The 25,678-nt window shown below is 38.3% G+C and overlaps 1 protein-coding gene across 1 annotated transcript in view; it reads right to left on the bottom strand.

The window, feature by feature from the left end:
• Positions 1-20,476, bottom strand: part of ANXA6 (annexin A6) — a gene marked incomplete in the record, with an annotated part of 32,261 nt that extends 11,785 nt beyond the window's left edge. Inside the window, 17 exon segments of the mRNA XM_015824214.2 lie at positions 1,402-1,481; positions 2,257-2,347; positions 2,841-2,954; positions 4,670-4,764; positions 8,147-8,228; positions 9,251-9,329; positions 11,926-11,984; positions 12,733-12,855; positions 14,033-14,091; positions 14,666-14,761; positions 16,114-16,207; positions 17,481-17,537; positions 17,627-17,706; positions 18,083-18,173; positions 18,341-18,454; positions 19,677-19,771; positions 20,383-20,476. Of these exon segments, the coding sequence (XP_015679700.1) occupies positions 1,402-1,481; positions 2,257-2,347; positions 2,841-2,954; positions 4,670-4,764; positions 8,147-8,228; positions 9,251-9,329; positions 11,926-11,984; positions 12,733-12,855; positions 14,033-14,091; positions 14,666-14,761; positions 16,114-16,207; positions 17,481-17,537; positions 17,627-17,706; positions 18,083-18,173; positions 18,341-18,454; positions 19,677-19,771; positions 20,383-20,395 (1,422 nt within the window).
• Between the last annotated feature and the right edge of the window lie 5,202 nt (positions 20,477-25,678).

Raw genomic sequence — 25,678 nt, forward strand, 5'->3', positions numbered from 1 at the left:
ATTTCGCTCTCCCGAGAAAAAGGGAGAGCTTTTGGGACTCTACTCCTATCCAGGAGTACTCACCTCGACCCCTTCTCCCGGGGCACAAGGTTCCAAGCCGCTGAACAGCTGCTGACCGCTGTTCATGCTGGCTCTGACGCCTTCCCAAGCGGACGGCTCCGAAAAGAGCCGCCATCGGCGCGCCGTCCCACCGGAAGCCAATCATGTCCCTTTCTTGACAATTCTATGGACCAGCTCTCTCCATATTTTCCAATCTTCTAAGGCTTATTTCAGTTGTTTCATGCTCTGGCTGATGTCAGTTTTGATGCCTCGTGTTTTTTGGCAGCCTTGTTTCCATTTCCTGCTGACCATTCTGAGCATAGCTGTTTTTTTTCCAATGAGTCTGATTGCATTATATAGCCAGAATTTTGTGATTTTACCCTCCAGTGATACGTTCGATTTTATATGCTGCAGTAAAACAAGCTAACAAGCTACTAGCTTGTTAGTCACTGGCCCTATTTTCTAGAGCAACTGAGAATTGAACCTCATAATATCCAGAGTGCCATATTCTGTCCTGGGCAACATGGTTAATTGCAATACCATCACCTGATGCTTATTATTAGCAGAAAACTTCCTCTAGCACTGCCTTTACCCTTTTTCAACTATGGTCCCCTCCCTGCTGCTCATATCCAGCAAAATAAATGACATGGGGGGGAGTATTTATCTCTTAAAGTGGGGGCATCAATTATGAAAAAGCACAGGCCTCGGAAGCATATAGTTTATCTCCACTCCTTTTTCAGAAAACACTGTGCTGTGTTATTTGTTGAGAATGAGATTTCTATCATTCTTATTGAGGATAAACACATTATAGCCACATATAAACACATAATATGCTTGTATCCGTGTGCTGAGCAATTTTAGATTTTATCACCTTAATGCAAATGGCCTTTTAAAAGTCTGCTGTTGCACAATAAATAAAAGCAATACAGCTTGAAGCAGCTTTCAAGTCCTATGCCGCCTGCTTGCTTTCTGGCGGTGACGATATGAAACAGAGGTTGGAATTATCTTTTAAACCTGTGTCCACTACAGCTCAGCAGCATTATTGTCCCTGCATGCAAAATATATGCATAGAATTGTTTCTTTTCAACTGAATGTACCACTATCAAATGCACAAGATCCTTGATGAAATAATAATAATAATAATAATAATAATAATAATAATAATAATAATAATAATAATAATAATAATAATAATAATAATAATAATAATAATAATAATAATAATAATAAAAAGAATGGCAACTTTTAAAGGTGATTTAACAACTGAATCTGATCATTACATATTCAGATAGATCAGATAGAAAACACTTATCTTTAACTAAAGGAGCTTTAAGAATGCATTGTGGGGGGAAATTTTCTTACCAGGGCCAGAGAGACCAGGATCCTTTTGAAATGTCCTGAAGTATCAGAACTCAGTGCATCCTCCAAAGACTTATGATAGGCTGGAGAAACACAAAAGCAGAAGAAAGTGTTCAAAGACACTCTGGATTCAAATGCAATTTCTGGTGATTAAAAAGATATACTCATGTTGTTTTCTTTAAAAAAAATATAAGTTGGATTGCCAGAATGTTTTTCGACTTTCAGTCTAGCCCGGTGTTTCTCAACCTTGGTAACAGCTGGCTGGGGAATTCTGGGAGTTGAAGTCCACCCATTTTAAAGTTATCAAGGTTGAGAAACACTGGACTCTAGCCTATTAGCCCTGAGATTTTCTAGTGCTCTCCTCTTCAAAAAATTACCTACTGTATGCCTGGCTCTGCTTAATCCTTCAAGGTCAGCTACATGCAGCCTCAACACTAGAAAACATCCATCAAAGTCCTGATTCCAGTTCTTAGTATGTGAATAGAATATTCACATGGAATGAAGCCCATAGAAATACTGTATTCTGAGCGGCTTCTACCCTTGAAGTTTAGTAGCTTCTAACCTTGATCTGACACAATAAACAGACCAATATGAGAGGTGATTATTTCCTTTGAATCAGGCTCAATTCCTGCTATTTATAAGGACAGTCTACCTTGCTTATTTGCCAATATAGCAGCAATTTACCAACCTGTTAGATTGGGAACCATATGGAAAACACCAATGAATAAGTAAGCAAGTAAATAAAATGTATACTGGCACAATTTTAGGCATTTTATACAGCAACTGATAAATGCTTTCTTGTTTCTTAAGTCTCATACATCCATGTTCCCCTTAAGAATTATTGAAGAAATGCTTTACCTTCTTTATAGGCTGCATTAATTGCCTGAATCTCTTGGTTATTCCGTGTGGCCAAAATTTCAATGAGAGCACTCTCATCGGTTCCAGCCCCCTGGAGTGATGTAAAGATATTTGATTGATTAGTCATTGTTAATATTTCAGGGCAGCTAAGTGCTCACATTTATAGGGAATGCCTAGTGCAGGGGTAGGCAACCTTGGCTCTTTTATGACACGTGGACTTCAACTCCCAGAATTCCTGAGCTAGCATGGCTCAGCTTGGAAACTCTCCCTTTCCCCTCAGCATGGCTGGCTCAGGAATTCTGGGAGTTGAAGTCCACGAGTCATAAAAGAACCAAGGTTGCCTACCCCTGGCCTAGTGCATCCATGCCCTGGTATTTCAGCTTCTGAAAAAAACAAAAGGTTGGCTCAGAATTGAACCAATCAGCCTGAGCTGGCAATCTTTAGTAGGAAGGAAATTCTCTCAGGGACTTAATTATTCTTTCAGATAATGACACAATAAAAAGGTTTTCTTCTTTCTTTCTCTGTATGGGTTAAATTTATCTTTCTGTTCTTCAAATAATATATTAAAAAGAAATCTGCTCTACCTCCATGGCTTTCTTCAGTTGCTTTGCATCATAGAAAGCTGGTGGCATCATCAGTCCAAGAATAACCTTCGCCAAAGGTCCAGATATTTCAGATTTCAGGTCTGCCATAAGGTCCTATCAGAGGAGACGCTCATGAAGGAAAACAAATTGGAAACTCCCAAGAAGTATGGCCAAATTGACTACTTTAATCAGACACAGGACATTTAACAATCATTGGAAAACCCTTATTGACTTTTTGTAGGAAACAGAAAAAATGAAAAGATATATGGTTTTGAGGATTAGAATAAAAATAATACAATATAGAGAAAATGTAAACAATGCTATAACCCTAGAGTAAAAAGTTCTTATATTTATACTTATAACTGCAGTAAAATAAAATTAGATGCCATTTTTTAAAAATCCTTTCTTTGATCTCTGCACTTTCTCCTTCCTTCCTTCCTTCCTTCCTTCCTTCCTTCCTTCCTTCCTTCCTTCCTTCCTTCCTTCCTTTTCCTTCCTTCCTTCCTTCCTTCCTTCCTTCCTTCCCTGTATTCAAAATTCTAATAACATTTTATTTAAAAGAATAGGAAACTCCAAAGAACTGATGCCAGTCAGGAAGACAATGCTGAATTAGAAGAAAGGCTCTGACGTAACACGATGAAGCATGGATTGGCCACTTGTGGCCATTCAATTATTTTTAAATTTTGTCTCACATCACTCCTAGCAAACATGGTCAATGGTGAGGTTTTCTGAAATGAAAGTTCATCTACTTCTATTGGGCCACATATTACCCCCCAGGTTCATTAGATCTGGGTTCATAATGTATGCAGTATTTGGGAGTGTCAGCCTTATCCTGTGACTGGAGCAGGAAGGAAGAATGGTGGCAAATAGAGAAGGCATGAACAGACTCTAGCTGTAATTGCCCCCACATGCAGGTAGAGCTTAATAATTATTGATTTGCTAAAAGGCTTTTCACCAGAGTCAACATCTGCATACAGATTAAAACTAATCTGTAATTAAAAATAGAAGCCCCCAAATAGTTACACACTGCATTCCTTAATGCAGTTCTATATAATAATAATAAAGATGGAAGGGACCTTGGAGGTCATCTATTTATTTATAGATATTTATAGGTCAGTTTGCCAGACACAAAGAAGATGCATAACTCATCCTTTTCATTTCCTGCCTAAAACTGTCAATGGAAGATTAGGCATTCAGGCACATCTGGACAAGATGGTAAAAGATGGCCTCCTTAAAAAAAAAAAAAAGACCAGCTGACATTGATGGTAATATGAGTAATAGATTGGACCATGATACTCAACAAGGAGGGAAGAATAATTTTTCTTCTAATATATTTTTCCCATCCTGAATGCCTCATGCATGCAAATAATTTTATGGCACAAAAGCAAACAAAAGCTTCAGAAAGATATATTGGGAGAAGTTCTACAAATTTCCCAAGTATTATAAACATGCTCCTCTTTGCTCTCTTCTGTGCTAGATTTTCTATGGTTGTTGTTTTTTTTGTTAAAAAGAGAAAGAATATTGGCATATGGACCTCTGACACATCTTTATATCAGCATTCTGAAATCTAGAGACCTATAATAATACATACACACACAACCATAGTTTTGAACTAGCAGCTGAGATGGTTATGCAGAAGATCTAGAACTCATCTAATTGGAGAAGGCAACCAAGGGAAAGATGATCTTAATTCTTTATTTTTAAAAGTAACACCAAACTTAAAATAGGCCATCTATAAGCGTTACTGTATAACAGCTACTGCAATAAGTAAATCAATCGAATGTTGGAGAAAGGGAATGAGATACAAAAGAAGAGATTGTACTAATTACCCGGCCATAATGAGACTTGTATGCTTTTATGATTTCTTGCCTCTGGTCATTACTCCTCTGTGTGACAACCTCAATGATTGCATCTTCATCAGTGCCTGGAACCCAGAAAACAGAATAGATTCAACCATTTTTTCCCAGTTCAATAATATTTAATCTTGACTCTTGCACTTAGCCAGGGAAGTAATCACATGGAACAATAAAAAGGAAATTGTTCCAATAGGCTCACCACTGGGGTGAGAGACAGAATATTCTTTGTTAAGATCAATCACTTAGTTTACTGCCTCCAGGACTTTTTTTTTTAAAAAAAAATCCTAGTATTGTCTGACTGCTTACAATTCCACCATCCTTAGAGTTTGTTTCAACCAACCTGATTACAGCCCAGTACAGCTGACTAAAATAATTGTAAGTTAGCCAAGAGTATGGAGCAAAGGAAAAATCAAATCAGTGCATAAGCATATTTGCTTAATAGCACATCGTATCAGCTTGCTTCTGGTTTCTATGTGGAAAATTCCTGAATTATTCCTGTGGAGTATGATTTACTGCAGTATGTTCAGAAGGTTACCACATTGCCTATAGACCAGGGGTCCTCAATCTTGGCAACTTTAAGACTTGTGGACTTCAACTCCCAGAATTCCTCAGCCAGCTTGAATTCCACAAGTCTTAAAGTTGCCAAGGTTGGAGACCCCTGCTATAGACTGTAGCCTCATTCCTGTCTTAAAAATAGATTTGGGAGTAGCCTGAGATGCAACTGTATATGGACTATTGCCATTAATACAACTCAAGCTCCAAGCATGCTCATGCTATTCAATGCAAGCCAGGATCTCTAATTTGTAAACTACTTTGCAAGCCCACATCTTACTAATTACAGCTGTTATAGAGCAGGAAAGAGCATTGGTATTCTTTGCAACAGCTCCTTCCTTGAGAATACTTTGCCCCAGGAAGCAAGGATGACCCCCCCCCCCACACACACACAATGGCCTTCTTGGAGGTGAAACGTGGCTTTTCCAGAAAGCTTTTGGGAATTAATTATAAGCAACCAAACAAATCTTAGTTCATTGGTCATACTATCTAATTTGGGAGGTTGGCTTTTGGCTTTTATTATTTTAATGAATAAAAATACAGGGTTTTAAAATACTGTATTTATTTTTTAAGATTTTATTTTTAAACCACCTAGGGCAGGGGTAGGCAACCTTGGCTCTTTTATGACCTGTGGACTTCAACTCCCAGAATTCCTGAGCCAGCCATGCTGGCTCAGGAATTCTGGGAGTTGAAGTCCACGAGTCATAAAAGAGCCAAGGTTGCCTACCCCTGACCTAGGGTCTGTTAAGTTTCGGAAAGGGAACAAGTCTCCTAAATAAATAAAACAAATGCAATATAGTTTATGGTTCTGAATGAATGCCCAGGGAATGCCTCTTACTGAGCAATTTAAAAGAATAATAAATAGAAATAAAACCATTCAACTGTTTCTATTCATCACTCTGAATATATTCTTCATTTTCTACCTATCACATTGAGCTTAAATAAAATGGCAAGAGCCACCGACAGAATATCAAGACTAGGCAGAGGTTTGAGAGAGCAATTGGTTATTGAGCGGTGGTGGCACAGTGGTTAGAATGCCGTATGGCAGGTTAATTCTGCTGACTGCCAGCAGTTTGATCCTGACTGGCCCAAGGTTGGCTCAGACTTCCATCCTTCCGAGGTCAGTAAAATGAGGACCCAGATTGTTGGGGGCAATATGCTGACTCTGTAAACCACTTAGAGAGGGCTGTAAAGCACCGTGAAGCAGTACATAAGTCTAAGTGCTATTGCTATTAGGAAATAAATAACAAAATCTCTATCCTGGGCATTCTTCCTAACTACAATGAGCTTTTGATACAACAGTGCCATCTCCTGGGTTTTGAGAGTAAGCAGCAGAGTATCATTTGGTCACTAGCAGTTACTAACATGATGCAAGGATTCTGCATTGATACGGTTTTTATGGAGCATTTCCTGCCTGGATTACTTGTAGATGATGATTGCTCCTAGCAATATTAGAACCATTCTTCTCTTTCTCGAATCAGAGAATCAGAAGAGTAACCAGGTTTGTTTTGAAAGACACTTCATCTTCCACGAATGAAGATTCAGGAATGTAACCTACATCTCAAAATATACTTTTTGTAAATCTAGTAAGCAGGCCTAAGAGTAATGCAACTGCTTCCTTCCAACATTTCTGGGGTTGTTGTTTTTTTTTCATTTTATGCTTATTTAATTTTAAAATATTCCTTTTTGTATTATGCAGTTACACAACCTTATATCAAACATAATTAAATGGGCATAACAGACATACCGGTAGCAACATACTTTGCAATTGTGTATTGTCTTTCCTAAAATACATCTGCAGTTGTGATGTGCAGCAAGTTCAGCATTGTATACTGCTGCTGGCTTTGCATTGGCTTCTCTTTCATGGCTGCCTAGGATTTACAAAGATTATCAATCTCTCCAATCAGTTACCTGAAGCAGATGGCCGGAAGGAGAACCATAGCCACTGGTAGCCAAGAAATGTTTCAGAGCAGTGGTTCTCAACCTTTTCTTCACCCACAGACCCCATTTAAGTACCTTTTGTGGCCATGGATTATGACCACGGACCACCAAGGCTTAACTCAAGATTTAAATCATAACATGTCTTCAAACCTTCGTGGATCCTCTGTGACATCATCGCGCCCCCCCCCCCCNCCCCCCCCCCCCAGAGGTCTGCGGACTGCAGGTTGAGAACTATTGTTTTAACATCGGGTATTGATTCTAGTAGAATAAAACCTAGCAGTGGAGTTCTACATGGCAAGGTTGAGGTGCAGGTTACAGCGTTCCTAGAATGTGACTGGGAATGGGGAATGGATTTATAAAATTACCTATACTTTAAAAGCATTCGGCTAAAAAAGACTGCCTTAGGAAGAAATCTGGACAAGCTGTCAGGTCCCCTTGCATATATATTCTAATTTTGGGGCCTGCCATTCTGCTGGAGAGAGGGGGAGCTTGGGATAACTTTTGCTTTCTACTTTCCCTCTCCTGCTTCTATCCTTGAGATAGGAATGCATCTCCCTTATCAGGGAGACGGTTACAGAGAAAGGAAAGCTGGAGAAGACCTTGAGATGTGCGCCAATTACCCCCACATCGTGCCACCTGTGGATTGGCTGAATTTCAAATGGACATTATGACCTTGGTGGGAGGAGGAATATTGCTAGCTTAACTATACCATTTGGGTGGGATTTTTCCCAGATCTCGCCTTGTCTTCCCTACTGTCACTGACCCCCTAATAAAAGTATCCTTTTGAGACAATGCCTGTTTCAAGAGTTCGGCTTTCTTGGGTGGTTAGTTGAAGTGGGTCCTTACACAAGCAATAATGCTTCCTATCCTGAAAGTCTACAAATGTTATTACTTTACCATTGAATAAAAAGAAGATTTTTCTTACTCTGCATCAACGCATTGCAAAGGTTTACTTACCAAACCCCTTCATGGCTTTCCTGAGCACTTGTGCATCACCGTCAGCATTGAAATTTGCAGCTGGACAAATAGTTCCTTTCAGCTGCAGAAATGTAAGAGTAGTTTAAATTAAAATTATTCATTTTAATATGGGAGAGGCACAGAACGAGGGCAAAGCAGAAGGGCATCCAAATAGTGCACCCCCATCCATCTCCTAACAATTGCTATTTTATTTAAAACAAAGAAAATATAATAAAACAATTGGAGAACAGCTGGATAAATTCCATGCCCATGCATCTCCCAGAGTCAGCATGTGGAGGGCATCTTTAAATGATATTTCAAATTCTCAGTGCCTGTTTCCCATTACATCAGCAATCTTCTAGACATTAATTGAAAAAGATCTGATTTCTTTAGGGCTGACTCTCCAACTGTTTCACGTGCAAAAAGCCTAGGATGAATTCACACAGTCCATTCCAGTGATTATATACCATAATTTAATCACTGTCTGTTTCCTTGTATTAGGCAGTAACATGTCATGATGGAAGAATAGTCTGAGAAAGGAGCAGGTTTGCTTGGTAAAATAATCCACTATTATGTGGCGTATGTGAATTCACCCCTTAAAAGTAATTAGTGAAATGTTTAGTACGTTGAATAGCTCATACAGCAAAACAAGCAAAAGAAGAAAACCCACCTATTGCTAATCTGATTTTATAATAGAAGCTATGGATTGTTTTCTTAACATAGCTCTAAGGATCCATACTGCAGATGCATTCATGAAGCTGCAGTTATTCTACTGGGTGTGTGTTAGCACTTACAAGAAGGCACTTTCATTGGACTGTATTTTTAGTTTTACCATCAGATATCCTATTATACTGGGAAATAACCAATATCTTCAAATGTTAATGCCTAAAGATGTGGAAGAGCAAGGAAGGGGAAAATACGTTTTTTTTTTAGGTATGAATGCATATTAGTTAAAGTTGCAGGTTTAGAAATTGTTAGGAAGGGAGAAGTGTTGAATAGGCAAGATCCAGGTCCAGAGCATTAGCAGCGCATATAGTGAAGCAGTTGTGGTTTTGAGCCAGCAAGCCACAGGTAGGGGAAGGGAAGGGAAGGCTGGCTTCTAACCTCCACTTTGGCCACTGCACTAAGTTCCCACATCTGATAGGCCACTTGCGCAGCTTCAGGGAAGAACTCACCTGCAGCACTGGAAGGGGAGGGGATGGAAAGATACAAGGTGGGTGACATTTGCAGAGACACATTAAAACATGAAGATGCAGATCCTGTGCAAATCCAGCTGGTGCCTGTCACATTATCCCAATTCTCCTGTACCTAAACTCTCAAACAACATCCTGCCTGCCTGCCTGCCTGCCTGCCTGCCTGCCTGCCTGCCTGCCTGCCTGCCTGCCTGCCTGCCTTTCTATCTATCTATCTATCTATCTATCTATCTATCTATCTATCTATCTATCTATCTATCTATCTATCTATCTATCTATCTATCTATCTATCTATCTATCTATCTATCTATCTACCTACCTACCTACCTACCTACCTACCTACCTACCTAGTTTAGGTGAGTTTTTCTTCTCTCTTTGCAAAAGACAGCTGCAGTTCTTCTTAATGTGTACTAGGATCATAGGCAAATTATTAAAAGCCTACGCTAGCCCAACTCTAAAATCTTGATTAGGCCTTTCTTTGAATAAAAATAAAGCATCAACACAGCTGAAGGAGCATGGTGACTTGTGTGGTTAGCATGCTAGGCTGACAAGCAGCAAGCCTGCCGTGGACAGGGTGAGCTCCCATCTTTTGCACCAGCTCCTTAACAGGGACATGAAAGGAGCACCCAACTAGACATTCCCCCCAACAGTGATATCACCAGCTAATCCTTTCAACCTAGCAGTGCCTCAGTACTTCTGATACAAGTGCAATGCGATCAACATAGCTTTGAATGAAGACAAAAGGTGGGAAGACAATGAATGCAGGTACCCTTCGTCTCAAATGTAGCCTGCATGGTTACTTTTTCAATTGAAAATTTTATTTTCAGTGTCATTTGAGGACTGCAAAAGCAACACATAGATAGATAATGCAAATGATTCTATGAGTTCTTTAAAAGATGTATTGGTACTGCTGCTACTCCACTCTTCTCTGCACTGATTTCCATACAGTGTAAGAGATACACTAGTAGTTCTCATGCTTCGTAAAATCACTGATCATCACAACCAGCACTAAATATTGACATATGCAATATTTGCCCAAGCCATCATCCCATGCAATATTTACTTTCTAGATGTCCCAACTACACTACTTAACATTTGTAGTAATCACTGCTGTGATGAAAGTTAACATCTAGTGAATTTGAAATGCAATAATTAATGAAGGATGGTCCAAAGTGTCTCACTATAAAATCTCACAGGTTCAACTACTGAATTTGGGCAGTAGCCGTATATACCCACACACTGGATCAAGTTCTGATATGGAGGTGTAAAGAGAGAGGAAGCTGAACCTGCTTAGATCTAGTATATGGAGGCTTAAACATAGAAATGGGTAATAATCAATTATTTGCTGATCAAAGCATTTCAAAACACATAGCAATGTGCTCCTACCACATTTTGTGGCTGAGGTATTACGATTAAAAATACATTATAATATGGTTGATTATGTGCCATCAAGACTGGGTCATCTCTTAGTGACCACATATAGATAGATTTCCCCCATAATTATAATATGAACATTAAGAGTATTTTAAAAGAATCAAAATCCTTCCAGGCAGACAAACACATATTTAGCCTGTCAACAAAAACTGAGGTGAAGGATCTGCTGTCCAACTGGCCATCCTCAGATGAAAAACCTCACTTTCCAGAAAAACTACTGAAATTTTGGGGGAACGTATTTGCTAGGACAGGGCTTTTCAACCTTTTCACCCACTTTATCACTTTTAGGATATGGCAATATCCGAATACCACCAGTCACCTAGCAAGGTGTCAAAAACTTGATGACCAAAAAAAAAAAGGAAAAAAGTGATAAAAGTACAGGTAGCCCTCAACTTACAACAGTCCGCTTAGTGACTGTTTGAAGTTACAATGGCACTGAAAAAAGTGCCCCTCTAGCCACAGCCAAGCAAGACACCTGCCTGCCCGCCCGGTGGCGCTCTTCCTCCTGTCCGAGGTTTTCATTGTTGTGAGCATTTCTGTTGAGGATTGGCAACGGGGGTGGGGTGGGAGGGTGTTTGGTTTTTATTTCCCCCGTCTGCTGGGTAGTTGCAGCAGGTTTTGGTCACTTCACATGACCCTGGGACACTGTGACCGTCATAAATATGAATCAGTTGCCAAGCATCTGAATGTAAGTCACAAGACCCTGGAGATGCTGCAACATTCCAGCTGATCGGCGCTTCTTCTGGGCTCAGCAGAAGCACCAGGATCAGTGCTGCTTTCCAGCTGGAGCCTGGCGCTGATCCTGGTGCTTCCGCTGAGCCCTGACAGCCCTGCAGTTCCATCCGTCTCTCGCTCAGGGTTGTGTGGTGCTACCACCAGTTCAGCTCATTCCCCTCCCCCGCTACCCCTTTTCTAGGATGGTTGCGTACCACCTGCCAGGTGCCAATGTACCACAGGTGGTACCTGTACCACTGGTTGAAAAGCCACGTGCTACGATATAGGAGAAACTAGCCCTGCAAGGAAAAAAAAATTCACAGACCACTTAGGAAATATTATTATTAGAGATACAGGCTCAAAAAGAGTTTCAGCAACTGAGCGCCCTTAAAAAGCGTTCCTCCCCCACAAGAAACCAGGTTTCAGAATTGGACTTACTCATCATCTCCCCCGCACAGCTTCAGTAGTGCTTTTTTGTAATCGCCTGATGTGTCACTCTGTAAAAGGGAGAGAGGAAAACTCAGGTCTTCACAATTATAGCCAAAGTGCAAATCATCCTTAAGATGAAAGTTATAGTACTTCAATGCTTGCCACAAAAAATAACCTAACCCGGTGATGGCGAACCTTTTAGAGACTGAGTGCCCAAACTGCAACCCAAAACCCACTTATGCATTGTCAGGTGCCAGGTGGGTGTGGCCCATTGGGTGGGTGTGGCCCATTGGGTGGGTGTGGCCCATTGGGTGGGCGTGGCTGTGGTGGTAACACCAGACTGGGTGGGACTAAAAAGTTCAATCAATCAATTCCAACTTTGCAAGATTTTTTTTCCCCGCGAGAAGTTGAAATTGACTGATTGATTGAACCTTTTTTTTTTGCACACGGTGGCGGAGGCTTAAAGCGAAAAGGTTTTATAAAACCCAGCTGAAGGCCTAGGACTGGGGCGACGGCGCGCGTGCCCACAGAGAGGGCTCTGAGTGCCTCCTCTGGCACCCGTGCCATAGGTTCGCCACCACTGACCTAAGCTCTCACAAAGGAAAGCTTAACCCAAACGTCTCTCTCTAAGCTTGCCTGAATCGTTTCTGTGCTGATGATCTCTTCCAAGCATAACATGAAAACAAGTGGAAGGATGAGATAGCAGATACCTTCAAAAGCACTAGGTCCCTGCTTAATAATATTCAGTGCACTATAAATATAAATTACTATGATAAATTTCACACAGTCTTTGCAGTGCAAATATATAGTGCTTACCTCAATCATATGATGCAAAGATTTTTCATACTTAGTCCGGAATATTTCCCGAATATCCAACATGTCAATCTCACTCCGTGACACCATGATGCGAATCAGTGTGTTGTCTCTTGTCCCGAAACCCTAGAATGAATCATTTAAGGTCACAAAAATCCAAAGGGACATGGGATGTTCAAATTTTTAATGAAGATGCTAGAATCCAATATGGGAGGCTAGTCCCAATTGCTGTGTGCATCTCAAAACACCTCCAAAGGATTTTTCTTCTTTTTACGTGTGACTATCATTCATCTATCAGTTGAATTCATTATTTTCCAAAATGTCAGATATAATATTAATAGCACATGCTACTTGTGCCTCCTATCTTTAGGAGAGTCAGACTTTTTTCAGCCATGGAAAAATTTTATAGGGCATCCTCGACAAAATACTGCTGGAATATTTGGAATACTGCTCATAAACTATAAGCCCCACTGAAAGGAACTGATTCATCATTTACAATAGTTATGTTAGCAAGAGAATAAGGCAACATTTTCTAAAGTTATTAACTATAATGGTAATAACTGATTAATACTCTTACGTCAATATTGTTTAACATTTATTTTATGATAAATTATATTTTATTCTGTATTAATTGCATATATTATCCTGAATAGGTTCCTCCAAATATGGCTTGTTAATACTATTTGCTAAAGCCAATGTTTGGCTAAGAAATTAATAAAAAAAACCTTGTATTAGAAATATGAATTATGTTAAAACACGTTTTCTTAATTTTCTTGTTCTCTGACCTTCTTTTTTAAAACAAATATTTTTGTGTCATTCTTTGTACCAATACTGATTACATATTATACCTATAATGAATTGTGACTGGTGAAAGCTAAAACGAGTAGCTTCTTGTTACAATAACATTTATGATACAAACTTGGCTGTTTAAATAGACTTAGTTAAACCAAAACTCTTTTTCAAAAACATGTGCTGGTATAAAATCCTGTGCAGTTAGAATCTGTATAGTTGAGTTGATACAGATTCAAAGCATACTTGTTAAGGCTAGCATCTCATTTTTATGAACTATCATAGTAAAGGTCACACAGTATACCGGTAACTATTAAAATTAGCTAAGTGTTCACTCCTTGGAACTAGATAGGTGGATGTGGATTTAAATTTCCATTCAATGTTTTAATCTTGATACTAGAAAAGTCCAAACAGTTAAAATCTAGAGAAGTCAGCAGTGGTCCTCCTAATGTTCAGAAGATACATATAGCAGGAGATGAAAGCTACTCTCTAGAATGCCTGGAGTGGTACTCACCTTCATTGCTTTGAACAATCTTTCAGCAAAATACTCAGCTGTACTCCTGATATTTTTCACTGTGGAGAGAGTGTTGGGAGAGAGTTTTAGGTGTGTGGGTCAAAAATGCATTTTCTGAAACTCTTCAAAACCTACTGTCTGGCATCACAAATGACAAAAAATGCTGTTCAATCTTGCACTGTGATGCACTCCTGAGTAAAGTTTTAGGCAGCCATTCCTTCTTCTTGGACTCTTAATCGCATTATTTCCAACATGATTTCCTTATGCTCAACTGACAAAGAAAATGCTCATAACACAGATGTTATTGCCAATTTTTATTCTGAACAACCCAAATTTCTCTCTGGACGTATAACTACTACCCTTAACCATGAATGGTGAAATTATTAACAATCAGAGAAAGAGATATCCCTCTCTCTCTCCTATTCTATCTCAAAAAATTCTATGAATTTGCTAGATGTTTGGAAATCATCTACATCTTCCTCGTGGAAGTAAGTTACAGGGATTCTATATCTTCCTCATCTTAATCAAAGTTGACCTCATTCAGATTTAACTTGACTAATTCTGGCTTTTGAAGTCCCTTCATGCCTGCTTCTGTTCTTCAAAAAATACTTTATAAGATAGGATCCAGCTTACCTACAGCCAGCATCAATTTTTCAAAGTCCCCAGATAGTTCTCCTCGGATGCTCATCTCAATGGATTTTCCCGAAATCTTCTGATACTCATTGAAGACTGAAAAAAGTGGGAGATGGGTATTCTGTCTCTCTCGTAAACACACATGCATTTGGCTCATTGCTATATCAAAAGTATCTTGTGCTGCTTGATATAGAGCTACCTCAATACCACAATGTAACTTGAATGGAATACTTAGCATTACTGCCATTTCATAGTGTTTAAAGTTGAGATTAGCAGCATCGTGCATCCATTACTACAGGAGGAAGCCCTGAAACTATAATTATATGTAATAGAATTTTAAAAACCAGGTCTTATGAGATAGCAAAGTCTATCTCTATGTCATCACTTGTGATCTCAGGAGATTTTGAACATGTTTTACATTTTAAAAGTCTTAAAATATCTTTAGTTTGGCTATTTTTTAAAATTTTTATGTGTTAGCATCCACAACTCTAAATGAACTCATGAAATGGTAGCTACTTCCTTTGCCAACCCAATGTGCAAACAAAAGCAGTAAATGACCAACTGCTCTTGATGCATCTTGCAAACCCATTGTTCTATTTTTTTATTTGTTTCAGAAAATTAATAACCTTCACAACCACTGATCTCTAAGTAAACTGAATCATAGCTATGCAATAAAACGAGATAAAAATGTTCTGCAATAGAAAATACTTCAGCTAATAATTGCTCCATATGTTTTCTATGTTTAAAAAGTGCTAAAGAGCAAGCTAAATTTATAAGCACAATACTTCATCATCTTAAAAAAAATTAACAAATTTTAGACTTTCATTTTTCTCTTCTTAGATTCAGGTTTTCTGGTAAAGACAATTCGTATCATGCTATTAATATGTAGATGATGCAAGGGCAGAAAATACTATTCATTTGACATACCTAAACATTTAAAAACGTTCTACAAATGTTAATTTTGTTTTAGGAAATATCTGAATCATGCACAATATTTCAATTTAACTATTTTTGGCAATGCAATAGAAAACCTCATATATTTATATAGCAAAGAGATTATGAAATAATATATTCCTCAATTTAAATCAATGAAATAACTACAATTAAAATATTTTCCAAAGAACCTTCAACATTGTGGTTATACATGGCTATTTGTTAATGGCTGTTTATTTTGGTCTTGGTTAACAATTTTTTTTTCAGAAGGACATCATGACCAGATTCCAATGAATGATTTTAATGTAACTTCCTTCCTTCCTTCCTTCCTTCCTTCCTTCCTTCCTTCCTTCCTTCCTTCCTTCCTTCCTTTCCTTCCTCCTTCCCTTCCCTTCCCTTCCTACCTACCACACATGAAGTCTTGCTAAAAGAGATCACAAGTTGCTAAGAAAATTTGAGATTCTTGAGATTCAAATTATTTTTATTATTTCTTTTACAGCAATGTTCCAGCTCACCTAGCCGAAGGTGTTGTTTGCTTCGGTTTCCAAGAATGTAGATAAACTGGGCCTCATCTGTGCCCCATTTCTGCTCTCCAGCTTCCAACAAGTCCTTTTAGAAAACATAAGTGCACAGGACAACATGAAAAAGGAAACAACTACTGTTACCATCAACATTTTCAAAGCATCTTATCTTGGAAGCTGTAAACCATCATAAAATAATGATCCATATAACTCTAGTCAGCATTAGTAAATTCTGAAAACTGATATGTAATATTGATCTGATAGCTCAATAAAAATTAAGAACACTTTATGTCAATATTTACTAGATGATTTTTAACCAATCGCTTCCTTTTAAACCATACTACCTATACTGTATAATTACTGTGAAGAAAATTGGAGAAGGGTTTGCTATGCATGCCACTTTCAATTCCTGGTGAAAAAGTACTGTATAAATGTATAGCCTGTAACAAACAATGTAACAAAACAATATATCAAATATATGGCAGCTTGCCAAAGCCTCAGGAATATATCTACAAATCAACCTAAATTCTAGGGCTATGAGAATATCTCCTTGAATTTAGCATTCGGTTAAGAATTTCTGAAGTCCTATTCTTTACTCTTTTACACTGACAAACTATAAATAATATCTACATCAAAAGAGTAACAGCATAGGAAACCAATCAGGGCTAGATTGCCAAATCATTTGACCAATACAGGTAGTCCTCGACTTACAACAGTTCATTTAGTGACAATTCAAAGTCACAACGGCCCTGAAAAAAATGACTTAGAACCGTTTTTCACACTTACGACCATTGCAGTATCTCCATGGTCACATGATCAAAATTCAAATGCCTGGCAACTGGTTCATATTTATAACGGCTGGAGCGTCCTGGAGTCATGTGATCAATTTATGTGACCTTCTGACAAGCAAAGTCAATAGGGAATCCAGATTCACTTAACAACCGTGTTACTAATTTAACAAATGCAGTCTTTCACTGAACAACTGTGGCAAGAAAAGTCATAAAATGGGGCAAAACTCACTTAACGAATTTCACTTAGCAACATAGATTTTGGGCTTAACTCGAAGACCACCTGTATTAGGAGTTTATTTATTGATGGAGATAATATAAACAAGCATTTATCAGATCTATACTTATTTGCACTAAAATGAGTGTTTCTGAGTGTTTAGTTTTGATTACTATCGAGGGCCATACACTGTGGAATTGTAGAAAAAAAGTACATCAGAACTTACAAAAATTATCTACACAGGACTTAGTTCACCCTCTAGAATATGCTTTCTTTTCTAGGACTGGATTTATTCTTTGAAAAAAGATTAAATTCTTCCTTTGTTGAATCATCACATAGGCAGAATCATTACTTACATTGGCATCTTGTTCTACTAAGTCTTCACTCACAACATCATCTTCTTCTCTGTTTCCCTATTAAAAAAAACCAATGCATCAGTTCTATTAGTACGGCTAAATAAGGCTAGAATAAAAGCTAAAAGAGAACACAAAGACCAACATACCTGAAGCAGTACAATGAGCATCTTCTTGAAGTGTCCTTCGGTGTCTCCTATGACATCTTCCTCCAAGTCCCTTTCATACACTATAAAAACCATACAAAAGTTACTAACAAATCTTTTCTGTTTTTCTCATCTGATATATAAATGCCAAAAACAAAACTGAGCAAGCATTCATAAATGCATCCCTCCACAAACTAACAGCACAAGGACAAGGACAAAAGCAGTATATCAAAATAATTGTACAAACTGAACAAAAGGCTGAAAGAACCTTTGCCCGTGATCACTGAAGTAAAGCTAAAACTTCAGGATTAAATATCCGCTAGAGACAGAGAGAAAACTGCTAACTTCATCTCAGTGATAATCTCTCCAGCATGATCCCGTAGATCTTATTGCAACTTTAACAGCCATGAATTAATAGTAGGTGAAGCCAACTCAATAAAAAGATCTTGCAGTAATCACCATCTCTGTAAGCCTCCACCAGAGCATGGATCTGTTGATTGGTCCGAGATGCCAGAATCTCAATCAGGCTCTTCTCATCAGTCCCAATCCCCTAGGAAAAAGGGACACAACTTATCTGTATCAGCTACAATATATTGTTACTTTAAAAGATGGAAAAGTAAATGCTCTGCAGAAGAAAAAATGTACTTTAAAAGTATAGTAAAATGACTAGTATTTTCACCAACTCAGAAGTAATGACAACCATAATTAAACTTTTACCTTTAGAGCATCTTTGATTTCCTTGGCATCAAAATACTCCAAGGGCCTCATTAGACCCACAATCAATCGTTCAAATTTCCCAGTCAATTCATACTTCAAATCTGCAATCAGGTCCTAATAAAAAGGAAGAAAAGGTAAGGAATTAAAAAGCTATTTGTTTTGCTCAGTTTATAAGAAGACCACCCACCACAGAAAAATATAGTCTTAGAATCAATTAAAAAACTGAATTCTTACATTGGAAGCAGAAACAAATAAACTTTATTTTGCTAAAATATCAACTAGCATCTCTCTAGTGCAGGGGTAGGCAACCTTGGCTCTTTTATGACTCGTGGACTTCAACTCCCAGAATTCCTGAGCCAGCAGGGCTGGCTCAGGAATTCTGGGAATTGAAGTTCATGAGTCATAAAAGAGCCAAGGTTGCCTACCCCTGCTCTAGTGGAAAGCAAAAAACAGACTTCTGTTTTTAAATTAAAATCTAATCTATGTGAATACCACTGTTAAGGAGAAACTTATTATTACACAATGTGTGAAAGAACTGTTATGAGATTTAAATGTCAGAAAATGGTCAGCATTGTCTTATACATTATTTGTGGCTGCCACTCCCCTTAAATTCTGTGAATGAATCAGAAGATTCAGCATTAAAGAGATCAATCTTGTTTTTATTTTGTTCTCCGTTTTGACAGCCAATTAAAAAAGCAAGCTTTCTTCTGTTTACATCTCTTTGAAGACATCTCCTGCAAAGTGAAATAGACGCCACTTGATCTCCTGAGTTCCAGACATTTAAAGAGGTGGTAGCTAAAAGCAAAGAATTTTTGCATAACAAATTATTTCTAACCTGTTTGTTCAAAGCATATGTTTTGAACACTCAAATTACACATATAGGATTCATGACCTATTTCCTCCTATTCTTCCACAGGAAAGGGTCCTATAGGTAAATGTATGTATATCCTATATAACAGACTTAAAAGATGGGAGAGGTCTTCCCCTTGGAGTATGGGGGCTAGCTGCCAGAGTAAAAGATATGCTCACCACTGGCAATGATTAACAGATCCTAAAATGTTGCTCCAAGTATATCCTTGGTTCCTTAGTTGAAGGAGGTAAAAATTCAGTCTGATCATTAGTATATCATGACTATGGAATAAGACCTTAAGAATCAGATGTACATGATGTAGAAGAAGACAGTAATGAAGCATAAAAAGATAAAATTCATACATGGGAGAGGTCAAGATATCTGGAGGAATGGATGTTTGCCATTCACAATCCAGTAATTAAAGATGAAATTACAAGCCTTGTATAAATTCTTTTTTCCAGTTTTCCCATCCATTTTGAGACTGACCTTTCCATAGAGAGCCTTATATACTTGGCAGATGTCATTTCTTTGTTTATTGCTCCTGGATGTTATGAGATCTAGTATAGCTTCTTTATCACTGCCTGCAGGGGAAAAAAAGCCTCAGTCATTTTAAGATAACTGGGTCCTAAAACTGACAGCCAAGTTATATAACATATATTAGAATCACCTTAAAAAAATCTGGATAACAGTCCCACTACCTATATGCCAAACCTAGAAAACCGACAATACTGTATATCTCTTCTTCTCACCATTCTTGCACACTATTTCCGTAGAAAACAAAATGCACAGATGATGTCATTGTCATGAAGTGCTCTTATTGGATTTATTTTGGGTAGGGAGGGGTATTTTCAAGTCATTTTTTATTCCTGGCAATTGCCTGGATCAGGGGTAGGCAACCTTGGCTCTTTTATGACTCGTGGACTTCAACTCCCAGAATTCCTGAGGGAGTTGAAGTCCACGAGTCATAAAAGAGCCAAGATTGCCTACCCCTGGCCTAGACAATTCCCTGCAGTTTTCTAGGCAACATTTGTGAATATGATTTGCCACTGCCTTCTTCCAGTTGGTTTCGTATCTAAAACACTACTATTGATTTTTTAAATCACATGTATAAAACATTTTTAAAAGCCAGATGTATATGAGAACTGTAACAAATTTTAATTCAAAGTGATAGGAGGTCATATTGAAGACATACCAAATCCCTTCATAGCACTGTACAGTGCCTCTGCATCCTGGTTGGCATTAAAGTTTGGGAAATCCTTCACTGAACCCCTATATCGTCCAGCCTAAAGTAAAAAAAAAAAGATAAAAATCAAATTATTATTAATTTCAAAACATGTCATCTATAGAATGTACAATAATCATAGAATCATAGATCTTGGAGATCTATTACTTCAATCCCCTGTGTAAGAATAGAATCATCAATCCATTCCAGACAAATTTTCCAAAGCGCCTGAAGGCAGGACAAGAAGCAACGGGTGGAAACTAATCAAGGAGAGAAGCAATCTAGAACTAAGGAGAAACTTCCTGACAGTTAGAACAATTAACCAGTGGAACAACCTGCCTCCAGAAGCGGTGAATGCGCCAACACTGGAAGTTTTTAAGAAGAGACTGGACAGCCATTTGTCCGAAATGGTATAGTGTTTTCTGCCTGAGCAGGAGGTTGGACTAGATGACCTCCGAGGTCCCTTCCAACATCATCATCATCATCATCATCATTATTATGGATCATCGCACAGTCAGCCAGATGTTCAGACTGGATTTGGCATTTTGTCTACCTATCGAGTCCTTATCCAGGACCTGGGATAGGCAGATGTGGATGTTTGATGGTATTACAGATATCGTCGCAGGATGGAAGCAGTTCCTAGTAAGGCCGCCTTTTGCAATTGACTAATAGCAAATTTGTCAATGCCGATGGTGTTCAAGTGGTGCTACAGTTGTTTTGGGATTGCACCCAAGGCGCCAATTACTATTGGTACTACCTTTGCTTGCTTTTGCCACAGTCCATTATTATTATTATTATTATTATTATTATTATTATTATTATTATTATTATTATTATTATTATTATTATTATTATTATTATTATTATTATTATTATTATTATTATTATTATTATTATATTACTTAAGAACCATTGCTTGAAAACCCTCCAGTGACTTCATGACTGGACTTCAGAAAGAAAGCTGTTCTGCTGCTTAATAGTTTTCATAGTCAGGAAGTCCCCTCTTATTTCAAGCTTGGATCTCCCTCTACAAAACTTCTACCTGTTGGTTCTTGTCCTACCTCAGGATCTATAGAGAATAAATCCATACGTTCTTTCTTATGAAAGCCTTTCACATATTTGGGGGGGAAAAAACCTAACACATCTCTCCTTTTCTCTTCCTTAGCTCAAGAAAGTTTCTCTAACCACTCTTCTTAGGATTTAGCCTTAAAACCCCATCACCATCTTTGTCACTCTCCTCTGTGTTCTTTCTACTTTTTCCAATGTCCTTCTTGTATTGTGGTAATCAGAAGTGAACACAATATCTGAGTGCAAGCCAGATCTATTCAATGTACCATAGAGTGGAATTATATATGATAATATGACAATAAAACAGGATGTAGCTGGTAGTTCCAGAACTGTAAAGAGCGTTCCTCCTTGGAATTTCAATAAAATCTAAAGTTATATGAACTTGTAGTAGACCTATTTAAGCTGCTTAGAGTTAGAGTAATTAACTCATATGATCCGAAAGATATTTTTAAGATTACAAGGCTCAGCCTAAGCAAGCATTTCAGAACTGTCGCATTCCCCAACCCATTTTTGAACATTAATGTACATTCACAATAAGTAAATTACCTATTACAGGTGTTCTTGCAAAAGATTCTCTAGCATTTTGTCTTTTTCCCTTTGGGACAGTTAGATAGAGATGAATGTAGTATTATGTATGAAATAACAATGCCAATCAGAGGCAAATTTATGGAGCTGCTAATGTTCCATCACATGTTCTGAGAGAAAAGACGGAGCAGTTCTCCAAAGGTGCTTTTGAAAAGGCAACTGGACTTTGTTTTTTCCTTGAAGACATTTCACTTCTCATCCAAGAAGCTTCTTCAATTCTGAAATGAAACGTCTTCAAGGAAAAAATAAAGAAAGTCCAGTTGCCTTTCGAAAAGCAGCTTTGGGACAACCATGACCTGGATGACTGAGAATCTCCATAGACATGGAACAGTTCTCTTCACAAATATCTGTCAGGCCTAAGCCAAGAATGATGTAACACAATCCAATCAAAGTTCAATTCTTTACTTGCTTACATCATATAGAAAAAAATCTTGCTAGACTAAACCTTTACTACCCTAACCTAATCCTTGCAGATTCTAGGGACTGGTTATCCTAAATCTCTTCTTCTTTCCACATTCCAGTTCTGGTATGAGCCCCCTCTTGTCTGGCCCTCTCCTCTTTGGAATGTGCTCCCTCCTTCCAGGAAAACTGTCGCTTCACTGTAGTCCATCACACCACCTCCCTTCCATAGAGCCATTCTCCAAATGAAGACCGTGGCAGATTTCTTTTCAGGAAATTGCTGCAATTTCTACAGGCAGCCCCCAGCTGCTTCTCTACAGGCAGCTCCCAGCAGCCTCTCTCAGAATGCTTTCGGCTAAGATGGTAAAAGTAAATGTAGGATGATAAATGATACTTTAGCGCACATACAATTTCTTCTCCACATCGACAGCTGTGACTAATACTTGGCTGCTTATATACTTAGAAACACATTCCAGTGGGACAGTCATAGAATACAGCTCACTTTGATTTTTTATGACTGAGCTGAAACGTCCATCCTTCGTGTTTATGGGAACTATCACACTCCACATTTCTCTATAACACAATTCCTTTACTTCCCCAGGACGCACCTGGCCTTGAGCTAGGGACTATTCATGTGAAGGAGCAAATGTGGAAGTGACCATGGCAAAGCAAGGATATAACACTGGAAGAACCTTTAAGCATCTGAGTAACAGACTCCGATTGAAATCTCACTTGCATAATTAAAATAGATTCTCTTTCCTCATATCCCACCCCCCCACCCCCGCATCTATGAGTCACCCTGGCTTTCTGTCAGATGCCCAGAGCCTTAAAGTTATAAATAGAACTACTTTGTCCTAGGTTCTTCTATTCATAATGTCAACTTCTTACACCATGTTTGTGCCATGCTTATACCATGCTTATACCATGTTTGTGCCACCTCTTCTAGTACTACCACAAAAAGAACAGAATCCAGACTCTGATACATTGCCATCTTTCTTCCACATCGTAATTTTCCTCTGCTTTTTTTATTTCTATTTTCTAGGGTGAATCATTTCTCAAGTACTTCTCTCTCGTCTTCTGGAATGCATTAATACAATACTCACACAGATGGGGAAACCTCGCAAATTGTCTTCCTACTGCCTCCATATGCTCCTATACTCTATTGCAGTGGTTCTCAACCTGTGGGTCGGGACCCCATTTGGGGTCGATCGACCATTTCATGGGGGTCGCCAAGCAAGGCTGTCCGCCATTTTTTTTGTCCGCCATTTTTTCCCTTTTTCCGGCGGGTGCCTTACCTCCCTTGGGCTGGGCCAGCTGATGGTCGGCCTGCTCCGTCTCTGCCGCTTGCCAGCTACGCCTCGGCCGGCGCAGGGGGCGGAACCACGCATGCACAGCGCTCCCGGGCAGGGAAAGTCCTTGACTTACGACCGGTTGGGTAGTCCTCAACTTACGACCGGTTTAGTCCTCGACTTATGACCGGTTTAGTCCTCGACTTACGACCGGTTTAGTCCTCGACTTACGACCGGTTGGGGTCGCGGCATTAAAAAGGTTGAGAACCACTGCTCTATTGATTGCCTTGTCTTGAAGAGACAAACTTTGTCAACTCTTACAACCTTCAGATATGTTGTGACATTTTTATTTATTGATATGCCTCAAAAGTCCTTGAACGTATCCGTAAAAGAGTGACACAATCTGAACCACAATTTTAAATTGGACATTTGAGGTCCAGAATACAGCTCCAAGTGTAATTTTCATTTTATATCCTAAATAAATTCATTAATTAATTCATTTATATTACATCACAATGGTTCTATTCACCGGATCATACATTAGATGGTCACAAGAAGGAAGAAAGCTTCAGGCATATCCATATTCTTTAACAAATGTGACTTACCCAAAGCAAATAATAGAATCTTTCTCTGAAAATCTTATATAGGCACCCATTTTATACAGGAATCACACATTTTTTTGAACAGCAAATTTTTTAAAGTAGCAACCCAGTAATACGTAATTTTTCCTTTAACACCACATATTTTTTCTTTTAACACCACATATATGCTATTATAATGCAGTGTTTCTCAACCTTGGCAACTTTACGATGTGTGGACTTCAACTCCCAGAATTCTCCAGCTAGCATTGCTAGCTGGAGAATTTTGGGAGTTGAAGTCCACACATCGTAAAGTTGCCTAGGTTGAGAAACACTGCATAATGCATTCTTTCAACTGTCAGGTCATACTTGAATGGCATCCCTACCAGTTACTCTAAGTTTAAAACAAATCTGAAACCAGCACGGCAAAGGATTTGCCATTTGAATGTATTCCAAAAGAATACTTTTCTTCTGGTATGTCTGATGGAAAGGATATTTTTTATAAGAAGATGCAACACAAAACTTCTCAAAATTGTGAATATTACCAAGAAATTAATCCTTTTTCATCATTTGAAAAATCACATCAGCACTTTCTGGTATAGCAAGGGAACATTCGGCTTTTTTTTTAAAAAGAGTACATATTAAATAAATAGTTAAATAATAATTGTAATGCAGAAAGATTACCACTGGTAATCCATACACAACAATATTTTCAGAAATGGCACTGCACATGGCATTTATTACTATTGCTAACATTTAAGCTTAATGTAAAACAATATACATGTTCATAATTTCTGATAACCCAATCACTTAAAAAATTATAAGGTATAAGGTATATAGTATAAGGAAAAGAAGTGCAATATGAGTAAAAACATATGGCAGCAAATTCCTAATAGCAGAACAGCAGCTCATTTGGTGCATCATAAATCAATTATCTAGGATGATACGGTATCTGATGACCTCAGCTGCCATTCTCAAATTTTACAGTTTTTATCCTAGAACTTCATGCATTTTCAGACATGGATTCATTTCCCCCAAACGAGCTCTTGTTCAGATGTTTGGAAAAACTGTGACAGTATAACCATGGATTCCAAAGTTCAGGGTTTTTTTTCCTTTTATACCATTATCACCATAAAGAAAGCCTGCATTGAGTTCTTAGTTGATGAAAATCTTGTACTAGAATACTGAATATACAAAACTTTCAAAACTTCAGATATACATGTCTCTTTGAAATTTGTAATCTATATAGCATTAGCATCTCCTTTGTATAATTTTTATCTGATAGACCTGCACTAGCACAAAAAGAAACTTAGAACAGAATACAACAGAGCAGAGCAGAATAGAATA

The sequence above is a fragment of the Protobothrops mucrosquamatus genome, unplaced genomic scaffold, assembly GCF_001527695.2.
Source record: "Protobothrops mucrosquamatus isolate PMUCROS unplaced genomic scaffold, P.Mucros_1.0 scaffold2159, whole genome shotgun sequence".
Lineage (NCBI taxonomy): Eukaryota > Metazoa > Chordata > Lepidosauria > Squamata > Viperidae > Protobothrops > Protobothrops mucrosquamatus.